This window comes from Pimephales promelas, chromosome 4 (assembly GCF_988280905.1).
Source record: "Pimephales promelas chromosome 4, fPimPro1.hap1.1, whole genome shotgun sequence".
Taxonomy (NCBI): domain Eukaryota; kingdom Metazoa; phylum Chordata; class Actinopteri; order Cypriniformes; family Leuciscidae; genus Pimephales; species Pimephales promelas.
In genome coordinates, this window is record NC_142772.1 from 26,475,692 (window position 1) to 26,503,493 (window position 27,802).

At 38.7% G+C, this 27,802-nt stretch overlaps 3 protein-coding genes across 4 annotated transcripts in view; 1 reads left to right on the forward strand and 2 right to left on the reverse strand.

Moving 5' to 3' along the window:
* akr1a1a (aldo-keto reductase family 1, member A1a (aldehyde reductase)) overlaps positions 1-9,579 on the forward strand; it is a 111,702-nt gene extending 102,123 nt beyond the window's left edge. Inside the window, exons 5-6 of the mRNA XM_089130194.1 lie at positions 9,244-9,330; positions 9,428-9,579. Coding sequence (XP_088986320.1) covers positions 9,244-9,277 — 34 coding nt within the window. The 3' untranslated portion in view covers positions 9,278-9,330; positions 9,428-9,579. The remainder of the gene's footprint in view (positions 1-9,243; positions 9,331-9,427) is intronic.
* A 164-nt stretch (positions 9,580-9,743) lies between these two features.
* Positions 9,744-20,617, reverse strand: vcp (valosin containing protein). The gene is made up of 17 exons (XM_039649996.2): positions 20,465-20,617; positions 18,621-18,732; positions 18,371-18,543; positions 18,053-18,195; positions 14,550-14,680; positions 14,329-14,460; positions 14,131-14,233; positions 13,870-14,003; positions 12,895-13,030; positions 12,654-12,766; positions 12,216-12,380; positions 12,005-12,127; positions 11,703-11,915; positions 11,249-11,557; positions 11,019-11,174; positions 10,640-10,794; positions 9,744-10,346 (listed from the first exon to the last, which is right to left on the reverse strand). Exons 1-17 carry the CDS (start codon positions 20,479-20,481, stop codon positions 10,241-10,243), a joined length of 2,421 nt encoding a protein of 806 aa, XP_039505930.1. The 5' UTR covers positions 20,482-20,617; the 3' UTR covers positions 9,744-10,240.
* Positions 20,618-21,992: 1,375 nt separating this feature from the next.
* Positions 21,993-27,121, reverse strand: fancg (FA complementation group G). Of its 2 annotated transcripts, XM_039650100.2 has the most exons (15): positions 26,905-27,121; positions 26,720-26,804; positions 26,508-26,633; positions 26,223-26,413; positions 25,892-26,033; positions 25,561-25,691; positions 25,243-25,389; positions 24,642-24,796; positions 24,440-24,506; positions 23,946-24,250; positions 23,818-23,858; positions 23,372-23,539; positions 23,160-23,274; positions 22,932-23,028; positions 21,993-22,099 (listed from the first exon to the last, which is right to left on the reverse strand). In XM_039650100.2, exons 1-15 carry the CDS (start codon positions 26,971-26,973, stop codon positions 22,013-22,015), a joined length of 1,926 nt encoding a protein of 641 aa, XP_039506034.2. In that variant the 5' UTR covers positions 26,974-27,121; the 3' UTR covers positions 21,993-22,012. The 2 variants fall into 2 exon arrangements, with proteins under 2 accessions (XP_039506034.2, XP_039506035.2); XM_039650101.2 differs by lacking the exon at positions 21,993-22,099 and having other exon boundaries at positions 22,730-23,028; positions 26,905-27,120.
* Positions 27,122-27,802: the final 681 nt, after the last annotated feature.

Consider the following 27,802-nt stretch of genomic DNA (forward strand, 5'->3'; position numbering starts at 1 on the left):
AACAATAGAGGCTCTAGACCCTTCCAGAGCTGAGATATCGAAACTCAAAATTTCAACCCGAAAAAAAAAACGACAGTGGTACCCCTTTCGTTTTTTTTTTCGGGCGAAAAATGAAGTTTTTCCAATCTTCTCAAAACTCTGGATTCTGATAGAGGGCCATGAGACTTAAACCTGAGTGCAAAAATGGAGGCTCTAGACCCTTCCAGAGCTGAGATATCGAAAATCAAAATTTCGACCAGAAAAAAAACGACAGTGTTACCCCTTACGTTTTTTTTGGGGGGGCGAAAAATTAAGTATCCCCAATCTTCTCAAAACTCTGGATTCTGATAGAGGGCCATGTGACATAGACCTGAGTGCAACAATGGAGGCTCTAGACCCTTCCAGAGCTGAGATATCGAAAATCAAAATTTCGACCCGAAAAAAAAAAACGACAGTGTTACCCCTTATGGTTTTTTTTTTGGGCGAAAAATTAAGTATCCCCAAACTTCTCAAAACTCTGGATTCTGATAGAGGGCCGTGAGCCTTAGACCTGAGTGCAAAAATGGAGGCTCTAGACCCTTCCAGAGCTGAGATATCGAAAGTCAAAATTTCGACCAGAAAAAAAACGACAGTGTTACCCCTTACGTTTTTTTTTTTGGGCAAAAAATTAAGTATCCCCAATCTTCTCAAAACTCTGGATTCTGATAGAGGGCCATGAGACTTAGACCTGAGTGCAACAATGGAGGCTCTAAACCCTTCCAGAGCTGAGATATCGAAAATCAAAATTTCGACCCGTAAAAAAAATGACAGTGTTACCCCTTACGTTTTTTTTTTTGGGCGAAAAATTAAGTATCCCCAATCTTCTCAAAACTCCGGATTCTGATAGAGGGCCGTGAGCCTTAGACCTGAGTGCAACAATGGAGGCTCTAAACCCTTCCAGAGCTGAGATATCGAAAATCAAAATTTCGACCCGTAAAAAAAACGACAGTGTTACCCCTTACGTTTTTTTTTTTTGGGCGAAAAATTAAGTATCCCCAATCTTCTCAAAACTCTGGATTCTGATAGAGGGCCATGAGACTTAGACCTGAGTGCAACAATGGAGGCTCTAGACCCTTCCAGAGCTGAGATATCGAAAATCAAAATTTCAACCCGTAAAAAAACGACAGTGTTACCCCTTACATTTTTTTTTGGGGGGGGGGGGGGCGAAAAATTAAGTATCCCCAATCTTCTCAAAACTCTGGATTCTGATAGAGGGCCATGAGAAATAGACCTGAGTGCAACAATGGAGGCTCTAGACCCTTCCAGTGCTGAGATATCGAAACTCAAAATTTCGACCCGTAAAAAAAACGACAGTGTTACCCCTTACGTTTTTTTTTTTTGGGCGAAAAATTAAGTATCCCCAATCTTCTCAAACCTCTGGATTCTGATAGAGGGCCATGAGACTTAGACCTGAGTGCAACAATGGAGGCTCTAAACCCTTCCAGAGCTGAGATATCGAAAATCAAAATTTCGACCCGTAAAAAAAATGACAGTGTTACCCCTTACGTTTTTTTTTTTTTGGGCTAAAAATTAAGTATCCCCAATCTTCTCAAAACTCTGGATTCTGATAGAGGGCCATGAGACATAGACCTGAGTGCAACAATGGAGGCTCTAGACCCTTCCAGAGCTGAGATATAGAAATTCAAAATTTCGACCAGAAAAAAAAAACGACAGCGTTACCTCTTACGTTTTTTTTTTGGGCGAAAAATTTTGTATCCCCAATCTTTTCAAAACTCTGGATTCTGATAGAGGGCCATGAGACATAGACCTGAGTGCAACAATGGAGGCTCTAGACCCTTCCAGTGCTGAGATATCGAAAATCAAAATTTCGACCCGTAAAAAAAACGACAGTGTTACCCCTTACGTTTTTTTTTTTTTGGGCGAAAAATTAAGTATCCCCAATCTTCTCAAACTCTGGATTCTGATAGAGGGCCATGAGACTTAGACCTGAGTGCAACAATGGAGGCTCTAAACCCTTCCAGAGCTGAGATATCGAAAATCAAAATTTCGACCCGTAAAAAAAACGACAGTGTTACCCCTTACGTTTTTTTTTGGGGGGGGGCGAAAAATTAAGTATCCCCAATCTTCTCAAAACTCTGGATTCTGATAGAGGGCCATGAGACATAGACCTGAGTGCAACAATGGAGGCTCTAGACCCTTCCAGTGCTGAGATATCGAAACTCAAAATTTCGACCTGAAAAAAAAACCGACAGTGTTACCCCTTACGGTTTTTTTTTTTGGGCGAAAAATTAAGTATCCCCAATCTTCTCAAAACTCTGGATTCTGATAGAGGGCCATGAGACTTAGACCTGAGTGCAACAATGGAGGCTCTAGACCCTTCCAGAGCTGAGATATCGAAAATCAAAATTTCAACCCGTAAAAAAACGACAGTGTTACCCCTTACGTTTTTTTTTGGGGGGGGGCGAAAAATTAAGTATCCCCAATCTTCTCAAAACTCTGGATTCTGATAGAGGGCCATGAGACTTAGACCTGAGTGCAACAATGGAGGCTCTAGACCCTTCCAGAGCTGAGATATCGAAACTCAAAATTTCAACCCGAAAAAAAAAAACGACAGTGGTACCCCTTTCGTTTTTTTTTTTTCGGGCGAAAAATGAAGTTTTTCCAATCTTCTCAAAACTCTGGATTCTGATAGAGGGCCATGAGACTTAAACCTGAGTGCAAAAATGGAGGCTCTAGACCCTTCCAGAGCTGAGATATCGAAAATGAAAATTTCGACCAGAAAAAAAAACGACAGTGTTACCCCTTACGTTTTTTTTGGGGGGGCGAAAAATTAAGTATCCCCAATCTTCTCAAAACTCTGGATTCTGATAGAGGGCCATGAGACATAGACCTGAGTGCAACAATGGAGGCTCTAGACCATTCCAGAGCTGAGATTTCGAAAATCAAAATTTGACCCGAAAAAAAAAAACGACAGTGTTACCCCTTATGGTTTTTTTTTTTGGGCGAAAAATTAAGTATCCCCAAACTTCTCAAAACTCTGGATTCTGATAGAGGGCCGTGAGCCTTAGACCTGAGTGCAAAAATGGAGGCTCTAGACCCTTCCAGAGCTGAGATATCGAAATTCAAAATTTCGACCAGAAAAAAAAAACGACAGTGTTACCCCTTACGTTTTTTTTTTTGGGCGAAAAATTAAGTATCCCCAATCTTCTCAAAACTCTGGATTCTGATAGAGGGCCATGAGACTTAGACCTGAGTGCAACAATGGAGGCTCTAAACCCTTCCAGAGCTGAGATATCGAAAATCAAAATTTCGACCCGTAAAAAAAATGACAGTGTTACCCCTTACGTTTTTTTTTTTGGGCGAAAAATTAAGTATCCCCAATCTTCTCAAAACTCCGGATTCTGATAGAGGGCCGTGAGCCTTAGACCTGAGTGCAAAAATGGAGGCTCTAGACCCTTCCAGAGCTGAGATATCTAAACTCAAAATTTCGACCCGAAAAAAAAAACGACAGTGTTACCCCTTACGTTTTTTTTATTGGGCGAAAAATTAAGTATCCCCAATCTTCTCAAAACTCTGGATTCTGATAGAGGGCCATGAGACTTAGACCTGAGTGCAACAATGGAGGCTCTAGACCCTTCCAGAGCTGAGATATCGAAAATCAAAATTTCGACCCGAAAAAAAACGACAGTGTTACCCCTTACGTTTTTTTTGGGTGAAAAATTAAGTATCCCCAATCTTCTCAAAACTCTGGATTCTGATAGAGGGCCGTGAGCCTTAGACCTGAGTGCAACAATGGAGGCTCTAGACCCTTCCAGAGCTGAGATATCGAAATTCAAAATTTTGACCAGAAAAAAAAAACGACAGTGTTACCCCTTAAATTTTTTTTTTGGGCGAAAAATTTAGTATCCCCAATCTTCTCAAAACTCTGGATTCTGATAGAGGGCCATGAGACTTAGACTTGAGTGCAAAAATGGAGGCTCTAGACCCTTCCAGAGCTGAGATATCGAAACTCAAAATTTCGACCCGAAAAAAAAACAACCCCTTGGTACCCCTGGTACCCCTTTCGTTTTTTTTTCAGGTGAAAAATGAAGTTTCTCCAATCTTCTCAAAACTCTGGATTCTGATAGAGGGCCATGAGACTTAAACCTGAGTGCAAAAATGGAGGCTCTAGACCCTTCTAGAGCTGAGACATCGAAAATCAAAATTTCGACCAGAAAAAAAACGACAGTGTTACCCCTTACGGTTTTTTTTTTGGGCGAAAAATTAAGTATCCCCAATCTTCTCAAAACTCTGGATTCTGATAGAGGGCCATGAGACTTAGACCTGAGTGCAACAATGGAGGCTCTAGACCCTTCCAGAGCTGAGATATCGAAATTCAAAATTTTGACCAGAAAAAAAAACAACAGTGTTACCCCTTACGTTTTTTTTTGGGCGAAAAATTTAGCATCCCTAATCTTCTCAAAACTCTGGATTCTGATAGAGGGCCATGAGACTTAGACCTGAGTGCAACAATGGAGGCTCTAGACCCTTCCAGAGCTGAGATATCGAAACTCAAAATTTCGACCCGAAAAAAAAAAACGACAGTGGTACCCCTTTCGTTTTTTTTTCGGGCGAAAAATGAAGTTTCTCCAATCTTCTCAAATCTCTGGATTCTGATAGAGGGCCATGAGACTTAAACCTGAGTGCAAAAATTGAGGCTCTAGACCCTTCCAGAGCTGAGATATCGAAAATCAAAATTTCGACCAGAAAAAAAAACGACAGTGTTACCCCTTACGTTTTTTTGGGGGGGGGCGAAAAATTAAGTATCCCCAATCTTCTCAACACTCTGGATTCTGATAGAGGGCCATGAGACTTAGACCTGAGTGCAACAATGGAGGCTCTAGACCCTTCCAGAGCTGAGATATCGAAAATCAAAATTTCGACCCGAAAAAAAAACGACAGTGTTACCCCTTACGTTTTTTTTGGGCGAAAAATTAAGTATCCCCAATCTTCTCAAAACTCTGGATTCTGATAGAGGGCCGTGAGACTTAGACCTGAGTGCAACAATGGACGCTCTAGACCCTTCCAGAGCTGAGATATCGAAAATCAAAATTTCAACCCGTAAAAAAACGACAGTGTTACCCCTTACGTTTTTTTTTTGGGGGGGCGAAAAATTAAGTATCCCCAATCTTCTCAAAACTCTGGATTCTGATAGAGGGCCATGAGACATAGACCTGAGTGCAACAATGGAGGCTCTAGACCCTTCCAGAGCTGAGATATCGAAATTCAAAATTTCAACCAGAAAAAAAAAACGACAGTGTTACCCCTTACGTTTTTTTTTTTTTGGGCGAAAAATTTAGTATCCCCAATCTTCTCAAAACTCTGGATTCTGATAGAGGGCCATGAGACATAGACCTGAGTGCAACAATGGAGGCTCTAGACCCTTCCAGTGCTGAGATATCGAAACTCAAAATTTCGACCTGAAAAAAAACCTACAGTGTTACCCCTTACGTTTTTTTTTTTTGGGCGAAAAATTAAGTATTCCCAAATATTCTCAAAACTCTGGATTCTGATAGAGGGCCATGAGACTTAGACCTGAGTGCAACAATGGAGGCTCTAAACCCTTCCAGAGCTGAGATATCGAAAATCAAAATTTCGACCCGTAAAAAAAACGACAGTGTTACCCCTTACGTTTTTTTTGGGGGCGAAAAATTAAGTATCCCCAATCTTCTCAAAACTCTGGATTCTGATAGAGGGCCATGAGACTTAGACCTGAGTGCAACAATGGAGGCTCTAGACCCTTCCAGAGCTGAGATATCGAAAATCAAAATTCTGACCCGTAAAAAAAACGACAGTTTTACCCCTTACGTTTTTTTGGGGGGGGGGGCGAAAAATTAAGTATCCCTAATCTTCTCAAAACTCTGGATTCTGATAGAGGGCCATGACCTGAGTGCAACAATGGAGGCTCTAGACCCTTCCAGAGCTGAGATATCGAAAATCAAAATTTCGACCCGAAAAAAAAACGACAGTGTTACCCCTTACGTTTTTTTTTTTGGGGCGAAAAATTAAGTATCCTTAATCTTCTCAAAACTTTGGATTCTGATAGAGGGCCATGAGACTTCCTTTTTTATATAGATTTTTAACAAAATAATGCCAAATTTTCTCTTTTTTTAGATTTTGACATTATTTTACACGAAAAATGCATGCTGCACATGTTCTTGTGAAATAAAGTATATTTTACAAAAAATACCCATGCTTTTTTATTTATTTTTTATTAAACAATCAAAATCATCTTACAAATAAATCTTCAATATCAAAACAATTTAAGATTTTTGTAAACACAATAAATAAATAAATAAATAAATAAATAGAACATAAAATATCACAGAGGTCTAATTTATCAGATTGTGCATAATTTTGAAAACCTCCAATGATTGTCTTGTTTTATATCTTTCAAAGCTTTATTATACAAAGTTAACTCTTCATAAAAACCAAAAAACAAAGGTCTTATCTTCCTAAATCTACACGTATGTATAAACTGCTTAGCTAAAATTATTAAACTGTTATACATTAAAATAGAGTCTGGTTGAACCAGGCTACATTAAAATGCCCATAAGTTTCAAGTATTATTTTTTTCACCATCATGATCAGGAAGTAACTCGTAATACAATGAAACGAATAACTGAAACTGTATACAATTATTTTACACAAAATAAATGTTTTAAAATGCTTATTGTACAGTAATGTATAGCATCATAACATAGAGAGTAGGACGTTTCTTGTTCAATAAAAGCTTCGTTTCATGTGTAAAATACCCTCCAAATTACGTTAGGTGGCGTCATTAGGTTTCAAATCTAAGCTCCGCCCCTCAATTACGTTCCTGGCGCTGGTGTTGGTTAGAATCTAACGCCGCCCCTCACTTCCGGTTCTGGCGCTGGGGTTCTGAAACTGGGGTTCTGAAACTGGTGGTGCTGCGGGTCTGCAGCTGGATACTATAGGTAACTTCAGTGCCGTTAGCACCTAGTGCTTACAGATTAGGAGACATTAGTGTGTTCGCTGCATTTGTAATGTTATACTTTTAAAATAGGTTAACATCCGGGTATCTCTCCACTGGAATGTGTTAACGCAAACGTGTAAGTTCCACGTTTGAAGGGGTTAAACCGTGACATCTACACGTTTTCCAAAGTGGACCAACGTGATTATTTCACGTCTTGTCGTGATACCGGGTTGGCAGAGGCGATTGCGTGTAGAATAGGTCAAACGTGTAAGTTTCACGTTTGAGGGGGTTAAACCGTGACATCTACACGTTTTCCAAAGTGGACCAACGTGATTATTTCACGTCGGGTATCACGACGGAAGTCATAGTCTATGGACGGAAGCGGGGAGCGGGGTGTTCAAACGAGCCGTGTTATTGGTTGGCGCCTAGCCAATGAAATGGGACTAATAATGTTGTCTGTGTGCAAATCTCAGCAAGTTCAGATTTTTATTTTACAGGTTTTCACATCGGAGCTGTGAGTGTAAATGTTTGCGTTCACGTACGAATATTTATTGTACAAGTTCTCAAATTCACATCTACGTGCTCTCGAGTTTAGCTGCTCATTTACCTTCATACACAGCAGCGTTAACAAGTCTTTTGTCATTTGATGCAAAGGTAATGTTATACTAAATATATTGTTATACATGAAGATAAAACAAACAAAAAATTAAAATATTAGCAGTCCATGAAAAGGATTGCTTTCTTTGTTGGCATCCATATCAACGAATCACAGCAACACTTGACTCAACCAATGGGTTTGGGGAGGGGCTATGCTTTTGTCCACCCAATGGATGATGGGTGATTGTTCAGGAAACCTGTTTGAAAATAATTAAATGGTAACTATTTTTGTGCAATGTGCAAATTACTAATAACCAAATTACTAAAATAATGCCTGGAGGGTTTAAAGGTGCCATCTGTAAAAATTGAGGTTAAAATATCCCAAAAATGAGCAACACGCATCAAAAGATTGAGAAGAAATAAGGTTGATGATGTCATTAAAAAACTGACAAGTAATAGTGCTGCCGAGATATTAACCTGAATTAGCATGCTAAATTACTAGCCCCGGCCCGGCAGGTGTCGTAATACCAGTTTCGACCATGGGAGGCGGTATGCGGGCGGGCAACGTTACCACCAGCCAAACTGCAGTACACGAGTAAGTCGCGCTCGCGCCAGCTTGTGTGTACTTGAACCTGACGTCAGTCGTGTGGAAAATACAGCCCACTACTACATTTCAGTTCAGGGAAGAGTTAAAAAAAAATGATTGGTCGATATTATGCATGAGGAATACATTTTGGTAAGTTGTAGCATACTGTATCTTTCAACAGTGTTCGTGTTCTTTTACCATTAGCTAGTAGAGATGATCGGTTCACGTGTGCTAGGGATCTGTCGTGTAAAGCGCCAATACTGTATTTATTGTTTGAATTGCGTAATAAAATGAACAGAATCTGAGAGCTGACATCGGTCTCAGTGTCCTTTTCTGTGCATGACAAAAATGTGTGGCGTGAAAGTGTGTGAAAAGTGTTGTGAGAGTTGGCAGCTCTGAAAGACGCTAGCTTGGTCCACATCAGGGAATTGCTGTCTGTCAAATTAATTCAAACTAATGATAAAAATGTAATATGAACAAATCGAATATCATAAAACTAGAAATAATAGCCTGGGCTTTAATTTTCCCATATCGTCGAAATGCACCGACTTGTCTATGAGACGGCCCTTATAATTTAGTATTGAGATGTTGTTCATTAAGTCTCTAATCTCTGAAAATCTCCAAATGCTCCACGTGAAACTGCGGTCTTCCAACCTTTTACTATCGCATCAATTGATTTGATGAATATGCACGAGGGAGACACAGCAACACAGCACTCGCCCATATTGTTTGAAGACATGAGAGAGCGCGTGGCCGTGGAGGTATTTCTGGAGGTATACTGCCCCCATCTGGTATGGAACATGTTGTATGATTTGATTTTAAATCCCATTTGGCACCTTTAAGCTAGGTCAGTCATCATCATTGTTGTTCAGAATGTCAACAGAAGAGAGGGCATACAGAGACACCTGGAGGACAAGATCTGTAACGAGAGAGTTAATGGGATAAGAGTTGAAATGCTGTTGTTTCAAAGAAATTAATGGGGTCTTTAATATTTCTTTCTTTCCACTGTAGATCTGTCAAACCCGGTGTGGCAGATTTTCTGAGCATACGCTTGAATGAGATTTGAGAGCTGCAGTATGTAACCATTGTTCACTTCTGCACACAGCTGTTTGATTTTAAACTATTGGAAGACGACATGAGGCTCATCGAATCCTTTAACAGGAACAAAAGGCTTGTTGTTCCAACTATAATGGTAACTACGAATACTTAATTGCAAATCAAAAAAAAAAAAAAACGTTACTGCATTGAAATGTCTATTGTAACTGAAAAAAATGAATGTCGCTTCACAGAAAGATGGACAAAATGTTTGGAGAGATGCAGGACATCCACATTTTCCCTTCAGTGATCCATATTGACAAAACTGGAATTTTTTTAAACCTACAAGATCTAAAGGTGACATGTTTAATAAAACGAATTTAAATAAAGAGCTTCATTTAAATAATTGTTTCTTTTGAATTGATGTAGAGCCCACCAAAGGTGTAATACACATGGCTTTTTTAATGAAACCAAGTATTTAGCATATACAACCATTGCAAGGACAGCAGACATTGTCTGTACATGTGCACAGATCCCAAACTTCTAAAAATTAATCACCACAAAATCAGGTCCATTTCGTGAATTTTATTTAACATTTTTCAAACTTGTAATACATTATATGCTACATTCATAAAAAAAAATGAAGTCATTAGCAATTTTTTTTAAATTTTATTTTATTTTTTATCATCCTTCCAACAGCCTAGCATTAAACCCCACCACTAAAGCTGTTCGTATAGCTTGTGAAGTTAATGAAATCCCTATTGTGTATGGTTTTTTACTGAAATTCACCCCCACCCACAGAATGTTAAGATCAAAGTTCTCAGAAATCATCCTTTCACAAACCAGAGCAAAACACAAGCAGCTACATGCTTTTCTCTATTAACAGACGGGGGTGGACAGAAGGGGAACGAGGCGAATAAAAAACAAGGGCAGTGGACTTGAAAGGAGAAGCGGAAAATCAGAAACAAAAAGCACAGTCCTAAAAACTTGGAATTTTTATTTTTCGTCTTTTGTACACAGAGGCCTGTACGAAGAGTGGCCTGTGAGGGTCAGCCACGTGGTCACATTTATCCATAAAGATCATCATCGTTGTCCTCATTGAAGACTGTGCCTCCGCCACCTCCAGAGGAGCTCTGACTTGGTCCACTTCCACCTTGGTTACTGGATGGGAATCTTAAATAAAGTAAAACAAACATTTAAAATCTTAATGAAAGATGGACCCCTTTAATGTCCATGTTAAAAAATAAAATTAATTAATTAATAATAATAATAATAATAATTATTATGTCTTTGGGGTCTATCAACTGATTACCCATATTCTTCAAAAATTGTGTAAGAATTGAATTCTTATGCAACACAACACAAGTTTGGAACAACTTGAGTAAATGACAATTCTCATTTTTAGGCAAACAACCACTTTAATATCACAAAAGCGGCCACACCAACACCATAATTTAAGAACCCACCTGAAACTGCCAAAGCCTCTGCTTTGCTGCAGGGTCTGTGCGAACATCTCATATTTGCGGATGTCGTTATCACTGACAGAGCGGCGGGCAAAGCGCATGGCCTCCTCAAAATGGTCCTTCCTAATCTCAGGCACAGGGTCATCCTCCTCCACTTCCTGAATATACAAGATCAAAACCACCAACATGTTGGAAAATCAAAACGGCCATTCCAATTTAAAATGCAGGAACATTAATCAACACAACATTATGCCATTATCTATTTGAATTTGCCCAATTTTGAAAAATTGCCCAACTAGGATGTAAAAAAAAAAAAGAAATAGAAATTAAGTATTACTTGAATGGGCCGAGAAACACTACATTAGACAAACTTAAATCTCACCATTGCAGAAGGGTTGGTCTGCCTCTCGCGTTCCCGTCTGATCTCATTTTCAATGGACTCACGGATGGCCAGTTTACAGGCCCTCTGACAGATCTCGGTCAAATCAGCACCTGAAAAGCCATTGGTCATCTTGGCCAAGAAGTCCACGTCCACGTCCTACGCAAAGACAACGTTTTAATACCAATTAAATCCAAAGAACAAAAATAAATAAATATACCATCCAACCTCACCTTTGAGATTGGCGACTTCCTGAGATTCGCTTTGAGAATGGAAATGCGAGACTTCTCATCAGGCAGTGGGATGTAGATAAGCTGGTCCAGTCGGCCAGGCCTGAGGATGGCAGGATCAATGATGTCTGGTCTGTTGGTGGCCCCAATGATGAAGACGTTCTTCTTGCTGGACATACCATCCATTTCTGTAAGGATCTGGTTAATGACTCTGTCAGCTGCTCCACCACCATCACCAACGTTTCCACCACGAGCTTTAGCAATAGAGTCCAATTCATCAAAGAAGAGTACACAAGGAGCAGCTTGACGAGCCTGGAGGACAGAGACCAAATCCATTTTAAAATGCATCCTTAATTTACATGTCAACAACTGAAAAGCCTGGTTTTTCTTCACATTCAAAATCAAATAAACAGGATTGAGTTAGAAACCACATTGTTGAAATTATAAGATCACATACCTTATCAAAGATTTCACGGACATTAGCCTCTGATTCTCCAAACCACATAGTGAGCAGTTCTGGGCCCTTGATTGAGATGAAGTTGGCCTGGCACTCATTGGCAATGGCCTTGGCCAGTAGGGTTTTACCACAACCTGGTGGTCCATAAAACAGCACACCCTTGGATGGGGTCATGCCAAACTTAAGGAATTTGTCTGGATGTTCCACTGGGTACTAAATAGGATAGAAAATGTAGAAAGCATTTCAAAATTAAGCTGTGACCATTTTGTAGTCAACAAAATCTGATTAAGACTGCTCATTACCTGCACCAGCTCCTGCAGCTCTCTCTTGACATCGTCAAGGCCACCAATATCCTCCCAGGTGATGTTGGGCACCTCCACTACGGTCTCTCTCAGGGCAGAGGGGTTGCTCTGGCTAAGAGCCCACTGTTAGGTAAAAGAGCAAAGCAATTATGTCTTTTGTTTCTGAATGCAAGTCTCACACTTAAGAGTTACTTAGATAGAAGATCCTCACCCTGAAGTCATCCATTGTAACAGCCAAGGAGTTCATAACCTCTGCGTCGATGGTCTCATCCTCCAGATCGATGAGGTCCATTTTCTTACGGATGGCTTGCAGAGCAGCCTCGGAGCAAAGGGCGGCCAGATCAGCACCCACATGGCCATGGGTTTCATTCGCCACCTGAAGCCAATTGGAGAAACAAACAAAAAAAACGAAATTGTGTGAAAATGCAATTACTTGGTGCCCTAAATAAAACAAAACATAAATGTCATGAAAGAGAAAAAGACATTCTGAAAAGGTCTTCCTTTTTTCCATTTAAAATCCACTTGGCTTAAAATTCTGATGGAGCAGACTTAAGCAGGCAATGGCAGAAGAGTCATGCGCATTAAGGAGACCCAGCTTAAACAAATAAATCTCTGAGCACTGAATGTTCAAACATTCTCTGAAACACACCTGCTCCAGATCAACATCATCAGCAAGCTTCATGTTCTTGGTGTGAATCTGAAGTATCTCAAGTCTTCCAGTAGCGTCTGGAATGCCGATGTCCACCTCTCTGTCAAAACGTCCTGAAATCAAGAGTCAGGAGGTCATGAGCACAAGATGTTCAGTGCATGTAGCCAAAGAGCCTGAAAATCAACTGGAAACATTTGCTCAAGTGTTGCTTTGTAAAGAGACATCTACAGAGTGATCTCACCAAATCGCCTGAGAGCTGGGTCAATGCTGTTTGGTCTGTTAGTGGCTGCCATGACTATGACATGAGCCCTTTGTTTCAGTCCATCCATCAAAGTGAGCAGCTGAGACACAATGCGCCTCTCCACCTCACCATGAGTCTGGAAAAACAGATGGAAAACCATTTAGAGAAACATCCCTTAGACAATCTTAAACCACCTTTCCACTACACACGACATTCGCATACGATTGTCATGATACGATCGTACACGTGATTCGGACACGTGGTCCGTTAATGAAATGTCCAATTCGCGAACTGACTCCTTTGAACCGATTCACGTTAATGAATGGTTAAAACAACATTTGTCCAACACTGAACTCAAGAGACAAATTGGAAACACTTTACAATAAGGTTAGATTTATTAAAGTCTATTTAACTACATTAGTTAGCATTCTATTAATATTAGTTTCTATGCAGATTCACTCCATGGCAAAACCACCCCAGTCATTCTAGAATGATTCATTCCTTCCTTCCAAATAGAGCTCTTCAAGTCATTTGGTGAAACTGTTTTTATATCGCAATATCGACATTGATTAATATCGGTATCGGCCATAACAGCAATATTAATATCATTATATTGGGGAGAGAAATGTCCTTTAGAATAACGCATACAAAATGCATTAAATCGTTATGTTTCCAAGACAACATTTCATTGTAATATTTTCTTATTTTTTAATGCAATGTTTTTATTTATGTTTTATTACATATTTATTTAATTTGCCTCTCACATTGCAAGAACAGAAAGATAAAGGCAAGAATTTGTATCCATGATTAGACTGAAAGCTCTTACCACAGAAGTTATTAGAATATCAATGTGTTACAGCTTTAAATATTTTACTGATGAATGAAACCCAGTCAGTCAAAGTAATAATTATTTGTGCAAAGCAGATGATGTGATTGAGCGTGATAATCTTTGATCCATTACAAAAGCAGTCTTACCTTCTCTCTTTTGGGAGCGATAGCATCAAGTTCATCAATAAAGATGATGGCAGGTGCATTCTTCTCTGCTTCCTCGAAAGCTTTGCGCAAATTGCTCTCAGATTCACCAGCCAGTTTACTCATGATCTCAGGGCCTGGGACAATTAAAATAATTTACTTCAGTTTTCCTCAGGATCATAAACTGAGATGCCGACATTCAAGCATAAAACAAATCATAAGAAGCCATTAAAATTAATTTAAATTGTGTTCTTGAATCCCCACCATTGATGAGGAAGAAGAATGCTCCAGTTTCATTTGCCACAGCACGAGCTATGAGTGTTTTTCCAGTTCCAGGGGGTCCATATAGCAGAATGCCACGGGGAGGCTGTTATAAAAAAAAAAAGAAAAAAAAAAGATTTGTACCTCGGACTGCAAATTCACAACACTAATGTATTTGAGCCTCATAGTGCAGATAATTACCTTCACTCCTATAGCCTTGAAGAGAGCTGGGTGTCTGAGCGGCAGCTCTACCATTTCTTTGATTTGGGCAAGCTGTTTCCTGACCCCTCCAATGTCATCATAACCCACCTCATTCAAAGACTCTTCCTCATCCTGCAAACACGAGTGCAGACGCATTTATACACACTGTTCTTTCACAAAACCCATTTTAAATCATGACAAAACTTGAAACATCTACTTGCCTCTCTCTTGATAGGTTCCCCCTCACAGTGGATCACTGTGTCTGGGGCCACAATACAGTACGGGCTGGGGTCAGTCTCCACCACTTTGAACTCCACAGCACGCATGCCTCCTCTGACCAGGAAAATATCCCCTATGGAAATCAAGCCAAACCAATGTCATTAGAAAAGAAAATTATGTTAATATAAAATGTATGATTCACACATGCTGCTTTAGACAAACCACAAACTTTCTGGTCCTTAACCCCCTAAAATGGACTGGAGCACCGGCGATGGCTCATTGACGGATCACGTTCTGTGCACTATGACCCTAACGTGTCGCATGTTGTGACGTCAAAAGCTGCGTCATTGGACCGTGCATTTGACTCCCATCTGCTATATGTTCCTTCTTATCATTATTGTCTTTTTACCATTGCTTCATTCTATCATTTCTCTCTCGTTTATACACTCGCAAATACAAGCACATTGACACACATGCAACGTTATGTCAAAACAAAAGTATGCGGACGCACTGAACTCTGTCTGCTCATCGGCTTTATTTATTTATTATTTATTTTATTATTAATTGTTCTGACAGGGTCTATTTATTTTATATTCTAACCAATTCAATGTTCAATCAATATTCAAAATGTTATCTGTTTGACCACAAATGCAATTGAATATTTTACATGGCATTTTTACCCCCTTTTTTTAAATGAGTGTATCTTCAAAACAAACTTATGTACACAGTTCAAATTTCTGTATAGTTTTAAATCATTTTATGCACATTTTTCACATTGAAAAGTTTGAGGTTGACATTAATCATTTTTTTGTATTGAATAAATTATGTAGAATTTTAAAAAATGTGTTCTTTTTGTTTATTGCACTGTTGAGATATTTATCTAGTTAGTATTAATTAATTACAAATATAGCCTACAAATTGGGAGAGTAAGGATTATTTTGATGTATGGTATATGAAAATGCTCAAAAGAATGACAGCACAGCATGTAAAAATAGAAAGATATACTCTGGTGGAATTGTTCTATGGCAGGTCATAAAGGGTTAAAGGTTTAGTTCACCCAAAAATGAAAATTGTGTCATTAATTGCCTTCATTTAGTTTCAAACCCGTAAAACCTTAGTTCAACTTCGGAAACACAAATGAAAATCTTTTGATTAAACTTGAGAGATTTTGGTCTGTCTATTGGCAGCTTCGCAAATACCACTTGGACACTTCAAAAAGTTTATAAAGAGATCGTAAAACTAATCCACATGAATTGAACGGATAAGTCCAAATTTTTTGCAGAGACTCGATCACTTTGAGAAAATACTTAATTTAGGATTTTATTCACATATGAACATTCAACGCACACATCAGTTACAGGGGTGATAGAAAAAAAATCCTGAGCCCGAACTTTTTTTCCCAGGGACAGATGCGCAAGGGCCAGTTTATCCTCCGCTAATTTTCTGACACAAAGTGACGAGTGGATGAGCGATTGTTCTTCTATTCTTATATTGTCGTCTTATTTTTGTCATTATTTTTTGAGAATGCAAGACACACAAAAACACATGCCTATCTTTAAAAAAAACTTTAGAAGTAAAAACTAGAATTATGAATTCAACCCAAATCCTAAATCTCTCTTGCACTACAATATATATTTTTTCATGATTAATATTGCATTGCAAAACAATGTGTGCTGGTCAACTAGTGTAATTAAGAAATTAAGAAACCACTAGGGAAAAAAGAAAAAAAAAGTAGACTAAAATACTTTAGTTATTATAAAACTGTAACGCAACACATGCAGGCTACGTTTCTCAAAACTGAGAATGAATAAAAGCCTGTTTGCAGACTCGCGCTTATCAGTAAACTAATCCACAGCCGGTCGCGGGAGTGGAAGGGAGATCAAGCGGGATTCTTTATTGCTGTCAATTTTCAGTTTCTTTTTAATGACAGGCCTTATGGATCTGTCAATCATCCCGCTTGCTATTTAGTGAATGAGCCCAGCACTATGATTAAATTCCAAACTCCACTTCTTTGATCAAACTCCACTTCTTTTGGTGTTGCTTGATCTGAGGACTGCGTAAGCAGTGCACAGAGGAATCACCAGGGCTGTGTTCAGCCCGGACAAAACGTTGCACAACTTTTATTAAACAGAAACGTGATGCGTTGAACACCCCGTTCTGATGACGCAAGAGTTGCAACTATGGAGCCCGATAAGGCCATTCTCTGTGTTCTTTGTGAAGAATTTTCTGAGCCTGATGAAGTCAGTATAAGTATGTGTTTAATATTACAAAATATATCCCATTGTTACAGTAACAGCACTTGCCGCCCAGAACACAAGAGAACATCCCATTCAAGTGAAGGGATTTGTGGAAACTGAAAGCACACATCTTACCTAATTCAGACTAAAACACATTCTGTTTATCCTAACACACTAACTTTATTTGTATTTCATAATGTTTTAAAAACCTATTTATTTCTCATTTTTAGGAAAAGTACTTACCATTTTTTATTTCTATACCAAATGTCATACACTTGCAATGAAGCTAAAAAATATAATAAACTACATGTTGATATCCTATATTTTTACAATACATATCTTCTAATATCCTCAGTTGTTGCATATATCGATCTGCATTGAACACATTTGTAAATTATTTCCCTTAACCCATTGTGCGAGTTTACTTTAATACCGCGTGCTTTATATACATGTTGCTGCTGATTGGATTGGAGTTCTGACACACCCACCAAACGAGAGAAAACGTATCTCAAACACCCGATGCACACCGTTTCCTGGAAACATGACGTTCAACTAGGAAACCGTAGCAAAACGTTGCGCACCGTTTTGAACTTGAACGTGCACCTGATTTCTTTTTTTTTTTCGCAGACGCGTTTGTACGCCAGAAATCCAGCGTGGCGCTGGAGCACAATCAGGGTATGACCAATCATGTACAGTATGACCGTTTGATTGAATAATTTTTATTTTAGTGCTTCTAACTCAGTGGCTGTAAGTGGGTTAGGAATAGGATTAAGTGATTTTGAAAAAAAAAAAAAGGTCAAAAAAGAAAAATCACATACACCACCTATGATAAAAGTTAACATACCCCACCTTTAATAATCTGTTAATCATATAAAGTTATCCAAATCTCTTCAGAACATTGACTAAATCACTCAAGTGCATGTATAAACTACTTTATACAGAGGCAAGAGGAAAATAAAGGTATAGAGGAAAATAGGACAGTCAGTTCCTTTCAGAGATACATTCATATAAACCCCAACAGCAATTAATATTTATATTTTTCTTCCTAGTTTTCTATTGAGCATCATGAACATTGAGCGTGTTGTGCCTGGTACAGTATTTATTTTAATACAAATTATTTGTAACAATGTAAATGTCACTTTTGATCAATTTAATGAGTCCCTGTTAATTTATTTAAAAATAAACCAATTACTGACCCCAAACTTTTGGATAGCAGCTAAAAGATTTAACAAATTTACATCTCAATTAATCCAAAAGTGAACAGTTACCTTTACGGATTGGCCGATAAGCCTCCAGGAAGTACGGCTTGAGATAGACCTCAAACAGATTGCCCGTGATGCCTTCTACTGTGTCATCGATTGGCAGAACGTGAATGCGCTTTCCATACTTCACATCTGGACATGGCTGAATACTGAAAACCAGAAAGGTGAACAAATGAATGATCCATCCTGCACTGAATCTGAACAATTTCGAATAACTAGTATTTAAGTCCTGACAATCAGAATACCACCCTAAAAGTCTTGTAACATTACCAGGATCATTCAGCTAGTATATGCAATGAAAGTTTAAACAGAAAACAGTCTAACCTGATAACATCACCAAGGCGCACCCTGAGGTTGTTGCGGACCACCCTGTTCATGCGAACCTTTTCGTCAGAGCAGGTGTCATCAGACAGGACGATGCAAACAGTCTCCCTTCGTTTCTTGCCCTTCAACAGCACTGTGTCCCCCCTAAAGAGCTGGAGCTCATCCATCTTTGCCTGAAAAGTAAAGAAAACGTGATAAGCACATGCAAATGGACATGTTTATACATTTATAAACCGACTGAAGATTTTACCTGAGAGAGAGACACAACACTGTTGTCTTCATTGATTGATTCATCAACAATCAACCTATTTGGCCTGTTCTTCTGCTTCAGAATGGCAGTGGAAAGATCATCATTTTTGGATCTGTGTGGAAGATGAACATTTTAATGCAGTGTTTCTCAACCCTTTTTTCCCCTCAGAAACCCCCATTTTCCAACATTCGAAGGCCCTCCATATTGCTGTTTGACAATACTGCTTGTTTTCAAACACTGGGAGTGTTGATAATAAATTCGATAATGTCATAAACTTTGCGATATGGGATTATGATGCATGTTCTTATAAAAACACACAGTATTGAAAAACCTGATATTGGGAAAAGACGTTCAGCATTGGTTTCACTGCATCCATTTTTTTCCCTGTAAACATAATGGTAACTAAGGCTGAAGCAAAAAACAAACAAACAAAAAAAAACGTTTGGAACAAAATGGGTGCAAGAAAAGACCGATTTTAGGGTGATCTGTCCCTTTAACAATTCTTGGCACTTTACAGGTGGTTATCCGAGACCAAAAGTAGCTATTTTCTTTCGGTATCACTTGAGGCGGAAGTGAAAGATAATTACATTTCATATTACGTAGCCCTTTCATGTAGAGAGAATTTATGGTATTAACCTGTCTGTTCCGAGAGAATAACACGATAGAGTCTATGTACAAGTGCACGTCTGCTCACATGTACGTTTGTCAAGCTCAAGTTACTCTAGAGCTTTCCACAAAACACCGGACTGAAAGACGTAGTGATCCGCTAGATTTAGGCCGGGAAGCAGTCGTAAGCAAGGCCAGTAGCTGATGCCACCGAATACAACAATTTAAACTGTACACAGTTTAAAGTTTTTTTTTTAAAGGAAAATAAAATTAACTAAACCAAAACGGTTCTCAGACAAGTCAAGAGGCAGAGGCCAACAGCGCGTTTGTAAATAAGCGAATAATGTACATCCTCGTAGCTAACAGACAGCAAACATTAACTTTAACTTATATACTACTGAACTAACGTTATACAGTTAACTTCCTCGGAGTTAATTCCGCAAGAGTTAGTCGTGTACACAGCCCAACCATATAATCTTCAGGTTATAGAAGTATGATTTGTATTCCTCTCATAGTGTGTGATGACGATGAGCGAGCTAGCAGCAGTTAACTTAGCCAGCTCCAGTTGCCAATGACACAGCAAATGCTCCTGTGTGACATGTGAAGCCCAAACCGCTGAAAGAGTACTATCTAAGTGCTTATAAAAGCTCTAGGGTTTGATACACTTATTATTTAACGGTTTAAATGACATATTGTCCGCGGTTTTTGATTTGATGGCTAAAATCTCTAGATCACGGGATTTGTCATCATCATCGCCAGCTGATGCTAATGTTAACTTATTTGTTCATAAACGGTTAACTGAAGCTTAATCGCGGTTTTACTGCAATAGAGAATTATTACTGATGTATTCTATGTAGCGACATGCGGGCCGTTTAACGGGGTTGTACGTGTTTTTGTTCCGAGCAGTCTCAGGTGATGCCGGTGGGCCGAAAGCCTCGATCATGGGAGATGACTCAGTCTGGTTAGCTTACATGCTAACCACAGCTGATCATAGTCTCCTTAAAACTCCCGCAGAAGTTTAAAATGAGTAAAGAGAACGTAAATACCTAAGGATTAAATTAAAGAGATTATATCAATTCACATGCAAACCCGGATGAGAAATCTAGAGCGTGTAACTCGCTCTTTTCATTGATCACCATTCATGATGCGTTCGTCTTTTAGCTTTACGGCTAACTGGCCCTCAAAAGAAAAAACAACTATCAAAAGACTAAATGACTCATCACTAAAATCGTACTTACTCTCCACCCGAAGCCATATTGCTTCTCCCGCAAAAAGATACAAATAGTTGATGGAAATGAGTAGCTCTTTTCAGTGACCGATTCCAACCTTCACACTAGCTTTTTACCTCTGCACTGGATTAGCCTGCTAACATCAACTCTGCGGAGAAAAGTTTCCTCGCCCATTTTGAAATTTTAGCCAATCAGAGCACACGTCGCGATTTCTTGCGTTGACCGATTGGCCAATCTTAGACCGACAGTGGAAAGGCTAAGCATCATTGGTGTTTTTCACGATTCATTGCGATTGGTTTATTTTCTTATGGGTTGTGAATTGTCTCTTTTGGATTGGTTCGGAAGAGTCTGATTAAGCGGTTACTCTTCTGAGCCGAAGTGTCAAAATGTCAACAACTTTTATTGCCAAATAGGCAATGTTACCCAACAGGTTAGGTAATCCAAACGTCAATATGTCTCAGATAATATAAGTAAATAATGTTTTTAATAATAATACTGAGATGAGATGGAATGCAGAGCAATATGGTGAATGTAGAAAATATTTGTCATACGTCATAAGAAAAATCGAATATTGTGGAAAAGTATATTTTTCATCAGGTGAATATATTAATAAATTTTACACTCATAACACGTAAACTAAAATGTTACAAGAATTTTTTTAATGAAGATAATTACGGCCTATAAAAAACTCAAAATATTAGAATATCTCATTTCGACAGGCTATACAATACAACAGACAGATTTTTTTTTTAGAAACTATTAAAGTTCCCCTTACCACAAGTATGTTGTTTTGTCCTTTTTATGAATTTGATTAAATTACTATTAATACAGTATAAATACCAGATATCTGTCTAGTTCAATACACACAACCACAATCATGAGGAAGACTGCTGACTTGCCAGTTGTCCAGGAGAAGACGATCATCAACACCCTCCAACAAGGGAAGTAAGCAACAGAAGGTCATTGCTAAAATGTCTGGCTGTTCAAAGAACGCTGTATCGAAGCATTTTGAAGTTGACTAGAAGGGAAAAGTTTGGCAGAATAACCGCAGCCTTGAGAATATTGTCAAGCAAAGCCTAAGAACTTGGGAGAGCTTCACAAGCAGTGGACTGAAGCTGGAGTCACCAGAGACACTACGCACTGATGTCTTCGGGAAATGGGCTACAACTGTCTCGTTCCTTGTACCAAGCCACTCCTGAGCCAGAGATAACAGAAGCATCAGAAGCATCTTACCTGGGCAAAGGAGAAAAAGAACTGGACTGATACTCAGTGGTCCAAAGTCCTCTTTTCAGATGAAAGTACATTTTTCATCCCATTCGAAAATCAAGGTCCCAGAGTTTGGAGGAAAAGTGGAGAGACACAGAATCCAAGTTTCTTGAAGTACAGTGTGAAGTTTCCAGTCGGTGATGATTTGAGATGCCATGCCATCTGCTGGTGGTGGTCCACTGTGTTTTATCAAGTCCAAAGTCAGCCATCTACCAGGAGATTACCACGGTTCCATGCTTCCATTTTCTGACAAGGTTTTTGGAGATGCTGATTTCCTTTTCCAGCAGGATGTCACCTGCCCATAGTGCCAAAACTACTACCAACTGGTTTGCTGGCGATGATATTACTGTGCTTGATTGGCCGGTCAACACACCTGACCTGTATTGTCAAAAGAAAGATAAGAGACAAGCAGAAGGCCACTATCAAAGCATGCTTGGCTTCAATAACGCTCAGTAGTGTCACAAGCTGATCACCTCCATGACACACTGCATTGATGCAGTAATTCGTGCTAAAGGAGCCCTGGCCAAGTATTGAGTCCATAAATGAACATTGTACTTGTCAGAACTTGAACATCTCTGTATTGTAAATGCTTTTTTGATTGATCTTAGGAAATATTCTAATATTTGGAGATACTGGATTTTTAATATTATGAGCTGTAAGCCGTACTCATCGAAATTAATACAGGGCCTGATATATTTTACTTTACGAATTAAATACACACTGTCCATGCACAAAAACATGAATGCACCTATAATATACTTACATAATGTAAGTTACATGCGACTGTGCGGGTTGAAATAAGGAGCATGATATAACGATTAGTTATATCAGAAAATCCCCACTACTTTAGCCTTATTTTGTTTAGTATGTATAAAATACACAAAAAAAACTTGATTCCAGGCTGGATGCTTTCTCTTTTCATTCTTCTGACAAGTGGAATGCAACCTTATTGGCAATGGTTGAACAAAATGTCAACAGAGACATTGATTGTAGCATGAAATCCTGCCCTCTGATTAGCACAGCTCTTTAATTTTGTTAACTTCAACTACAGTAGTACAGTACAGTAGTATTATAATGCTATATGGTTACATCTGACAACAGTAAATTAGACAACACAATTAAAACAGTCTTTTTTGCATGTAGTTATGCACCAAAAAAAGATGGCATGGTGCAATTTATAATAGAGAGCATCCTCGTCTTATGTCATTACATTTTTGGCATGAAGGTATTCGCCCATTTTCTTCTTCAAGTCAGTGAAGTCAAAAGCCGTGTCCTCTGGCCACGCCTGCAAATACAGCGGTAGGTTTCTGTAAAACAAATCAGAAAATGACTGAACAATCATCACACCAGTTATAGAAATTATAGATTGCAATGATGTGTGACTTTCCTGTGTAAAAGTCATAGTCTGACATACAGTATAACTTGTCCAATAGCTTACATTGACTTAGTTGTATCTGAAGTCGTCTGGGCTTCTCTCCAGTTAGCTGATGCTTCCTCTCTACGATCAAGCCTCCACAAGACCTCGGTTAGCCACATTTTAGTATTCTTACAACCTAGTGAAATTCAATTCCACATGTAAATTTGAGAAGGACAGGGCAATGTATCAGACTAAGCTCAATTCACTATAATGACAACATATCAGCTGAAAACCTGGTGTCATCTGGAGACTGAGATGAAGATCTCTCAGGGCCTCCTTCAATTGACCCCTTTCCAAAAAGCAGCACCCTCGACCAGCTAGTGCTTGTCCTTTTGCTGCTTCCAAAGTCGCCATTCTTTCAACCATTGCTTCAGTGTTTCCAAGACATTTTTGTTTCCAGTCTAAAAGTTGGATGAAAGCATGCAAGTAATGACATGAAAGAAGACAATAAAACAATTTCACACATTAAATGTGGCTTCAGTAAGATGGGAAAGCAGCTTCATCTCTTGAATGCAGATCTGTTATAAATAGATACCCGATGAGAACCTTAGGATACAAATATTTGTGTATAGTTAATTATATCTGTAAGTCTGCATTTTCAACCTGGATGATACTTCACAAACAAAGACAGACAAAGCTTAATATGATTCCCCAATCTAGAAAGAAAGAAATTACTTACCAGTCTGTTTAATAAACACTTTCACCAGCTGATTAATTGCTCTGAAAGGAAAGAACAAGAGAGCATTTGCATAAAACATGATTTTCCAACAAAGCTACATACTGAATGAAACTCTCATCACATCGTACCTTGTGAAGTTTGTAATAGCCTCTTTGGTGTCCTTCAGTTTCCAGTGGGCTCGTGCTTGAAGGAGATGGGCCGCACCAGCCCATAACACAAAGTCCACATTTCCAAGTACGACATCGGAATCAGATTTTTGTTTTTCAACAGCATTAAGTAGCAGCCTCTTGGGAATGAAGTCTGAAGTGCTAGTGATGACCTCCTCGCATACCACAAGAGCATCACTATACCTTTGAGCTTTCAACAAAGCAAATCCTGCTTCAAGGTAGACCACTGGGATTCTGGGAAAAGAAGTGCCATCCCCTGTGGATAGCTGAAACACAGACAGGTGGTTGTCTCGTATCGGATAAAGTTGTTTTCCTCTTTATTACTGTGGAGTTGCTTTGAAACAATATGTATTGCACAAAAGCACTATATAAATAAAGGTGACTTCACTTAATCAATCACATTGCTTTGTATGCATTATTTCTGAATCCTATGCCTGAAAAAGTAACGTCCTTACAAGATCTTTGCCATCAGACTGCAGTGACGCCAACAGATCAAGATAGTGATCAACACCATCTGAAATACTGATTGACAAAAAATATATATATATATATTTTGTTTAAAGGTTCAGTGTTCTGTAAAAGTTTTTCTAAATCTGATTGAAATATTGATATTTGATAATCTAGTCAAGCATTGGTCCTTTTTGAGGGATCACTTGCCTGCCATTGAGCACACATGTGTGAGCCAAAGTGTGCAGAATCAGAGAGGAGGAAGGGACTCTGCAAATGAAGGTCATCTGTTCACCACCAAGCAGTGTATCTGGAGAGACCAGTGAAGCACTAGATGAACTTTTATCAGCCTGCAGCTGGACTGCCTGTAAACAAAGAAAGAGAAAAGTATTATTCAACAAACACATTTTAAAATGGCACTACATAACATGCAGGAAATACATTCATTGGATTATTATGAAACAATCTGAAACATCCTTTACTGTTTGAAGCGAAAGCAGCAAATGTCAGCTGAACCTTGTTGCTACTTAAATGTATTTATTTTAGGTCTACTTTGTTGACGCTAGAAGGCTAGTACTTATTTATTATTTTTAATATAGTATTAGTAGTGAGTTGTTATATGTCAGTGTAAAGTAAGGACATCAATTAATATTTTTTTATCACTGATATCACAACCTGTTAATGATTTTGTGTAAATGCACCTCTCATACATGATATAAAGCACAAGGTACATTGCATAAATTAATACAAAATATTGTAAATAATATATTAAAAATAATAAGCCAAGAAAGTTATTTGCAGAATGACTTACTGAGTAAAGAAGATGCCGGGCCTCAATTTCTGCCTTTGAATTACCAAGATGCCTGAACACCAGAGCACTTTGATAAAGTGCACTATGGCAAGCATAATCCACCTCCACAGCCTTCCGATAAAAGTGGAGAGCACAATGGGGCTGACCCTGCATGGACATAAGAAACAGAGCCTCAAGAGACTAATTATGACCTACCACAAATGAATCAGTAAATCAAATATAAACAGGAACTGATGGTTCAAGATTCGGTCTATTTAGGTTCATTAAGTTCCAGGCCAGAGTTCACTGGATGGAGGATTGTAGAACAGAGCTTCTTACCAGCTTAGTAAAACACTGGCCTGTAAGAGTGTGGATCTGTGCCAAGAGACTTCTGGGACTTGGGAGGCCTTTAGCCTCCTGAAAAGCCTCAAGAGCCTCTGAATATTTCTCCATCTTCATCTGTTCCACCCCTAAACCAAAAAACGCATTTTAGGACTAATGGCAGTACTATTATTTATTATTTTAAATTGCAAAGAAATTTACAATTATATCAACATTGTGTCTAACCAATATACAATCTTTTATCATAAAACAGCACTTACAAGTACTGTATATTTCTTCTGACATTAATATAATGACCTACATGATAATAAGTTCAGACGTTTCATACCTTGACATATCACAGTGCAGATGTGCAAAAGATCCTTGAGGTCCTTTGCTGGCATGGCAACCATTAGTGAGGAGTCTTCTTCCAAGCTCAAAGCAAGGTTTCGTGTTTCTGTCAGTAGATTCAAAGGCGCTGAATGCTCTCTCTGAGGAGATGAGAATAACAGCAGTATAGCAGTCAAATATACAATCTTAATGAATAGTTTTCATCTTATTATTCTTTTTACATGTTTTTTTAGTGTCATCTTACTATTAGTATTGCAAAACTGTGGTTCTCAACCTCACACTTCACTAAACTTCCAAGGGTCTTAGCATTATATTTATAAAAACAATACCTTGTGGTTAGTCTGTGTCAGAAGAGTAAGAATTCTCTCTAACTGACAGTGCATGAGCCACAGCATCCACTGAATCAGCAGAAGCTTGTAGACATGCGGCACGATGCCTGAGATGCCAAAAGTCTGAAGAACAGCCTCCCACAACTTCACTGGATCAGTTCTGGACACCTGAGATCCTGCAGCCTCTAAAGCTACAGAAAAAAACAGAAAGATGGAGGGAACTGGGAACATAAAACATACAGCATTTAAATCATTAATAATACAAAAAAACAACGCTTCAATTACCTCTTAATAATGTGTGGATGAGACTCTCCTCAACCTCACTGGGGTTGGAGAAACCCAACGAGAATAAAAACGTATTATATGAAACTGTCATTTCAAGTTTGAGTCGTTCAGTAGCTGCTGGTATTCCTGTGTAAACACAATATGGTTATGAACTTCTGTCAATATAAACATGCTGTGTAAGCAAACAAAAGTAACACATGACAGTAAGTTACCTTGAATTTTCTGAAGCAGTTTAAGGCTTTCTGAACAGCATCGCTTCCGAACATCTTGATTTGGCTCAAGGTTTACTTCGTTTTGCTGAAACGGTAAACGGTACGTGTATTTATCCGCAAGGCAACAGTTAACGTTAAATTTACTGTAAACGATAAAAAAAGTTATTTTGCTACAGTAACGTTACCTTCCAAGTCAATATTGTGTTGTTATTCTCCTCACTCCATATATCAACTAAACAGGGAATAGTAGACATGTCAAAGACTCGAAATATAGGCAGTCAACAGACTGCCTAACGTTTCATGTGTACTTTATTAAATCAAAGAAAGCTCATGCATATTTCGGATTCGGAATAATCCCCTTCCTCATGATTCGAACTTTCCCTCCTCCCCCTAAAACAAAGCATAGACTGGTCTGAACAAATGATTAGTGATACAGCGCTACCTGCTGTTTGGGATGCACAAAACTGTAAAAGAAATCGCAGTTATTTAATAATAAAAATAAAAGAAACACCTTCTTTCCCCCATAAAAAACAAACCTTCAAGGCTTTAATCATGAACTGTAGGCACACTAGGTATCCCCAATACCTTCTCAGAAATTGACCCTAAAACATTTCATACCCTAACATTTCATTTTAGTGAACCACCACTTTAAAAGGTTTGGGGGACTGAAATATTGCTGAGTTCTGCGCTATTCACATATTTTGAAGAGCATCAATTAATATATAGGCTAAGTGTAGCTTATGAAGCACAAGAAGTAGAAATAGTCAAAAAGTAAGACTACTTAAAGACTACTGATAGATATTTATTAGAAATCTTTCACAAACCAAATTTAGCCCTCTCTTACTTTAAGCAGGTCTTACTATAATGGGTGCTCTTCAAAATATACGACAATTCACCATGACGTCACAACAATAAAAGACGTTCTTCCGGGTGGCAAAAGCCGAAGCGTCCCTATGGCAACACTAGTAAATTGCATGGAGGGAGACACACCGCCGGCAGAAGCCTAATCTACATTTCAACAGTTGATTCAAGAACAGACGTGGTGGAAATTCAGACATAGTTAACATGATCATTAAAGCTTAG

What these genes read in the sequence shown, in the direction of transcription:
- vcp (XM_039649996.2), bottom strand. An exon ending in TCGCTCCCAAAAGAGAGAAG is followed by an intron (nt 13,031 to 13,869) that starts GTAAGACTGCTT and finishes CTGTTTTTCCAG; the next exon opens with ACTCATGGTGAGGTGGAGAG. An exon ending in CCCAGCTCTCAGGCGATTTG is followed by an intron (nt 12,767 to 12,894) that starts GTGAGATCACTC and finishes TCTTGATTTCAG; the next exon opens with GACGTTTTGACAGAGAGGTG.
- fancg (XM_039650100.2), bottom strand. Translation starts at nt 26,973, where the DNA reads ATGTCTACTATTCCCTGTTTAGTTGATATATGGAGTGAGGAGAATAAC. An exon ending in ACATGTGTGCTCAATGGCAG is followed by an intron (nt 24,507 to 24,641) that starts GCAAGTGATCCC and finishes TTTGTCAATCAG; the next exon opens with TATTTCAGATGGTGTTGATC. An exon ending in AGTCTGATGGCAAAGATCTT is followed by an intron (nt 24,251 to 24,439) that starts GTAAGGACGTTA and finishes TCTGTGTTTCAG; the next exon opens with CTATCCACAGGGGATGGCAC.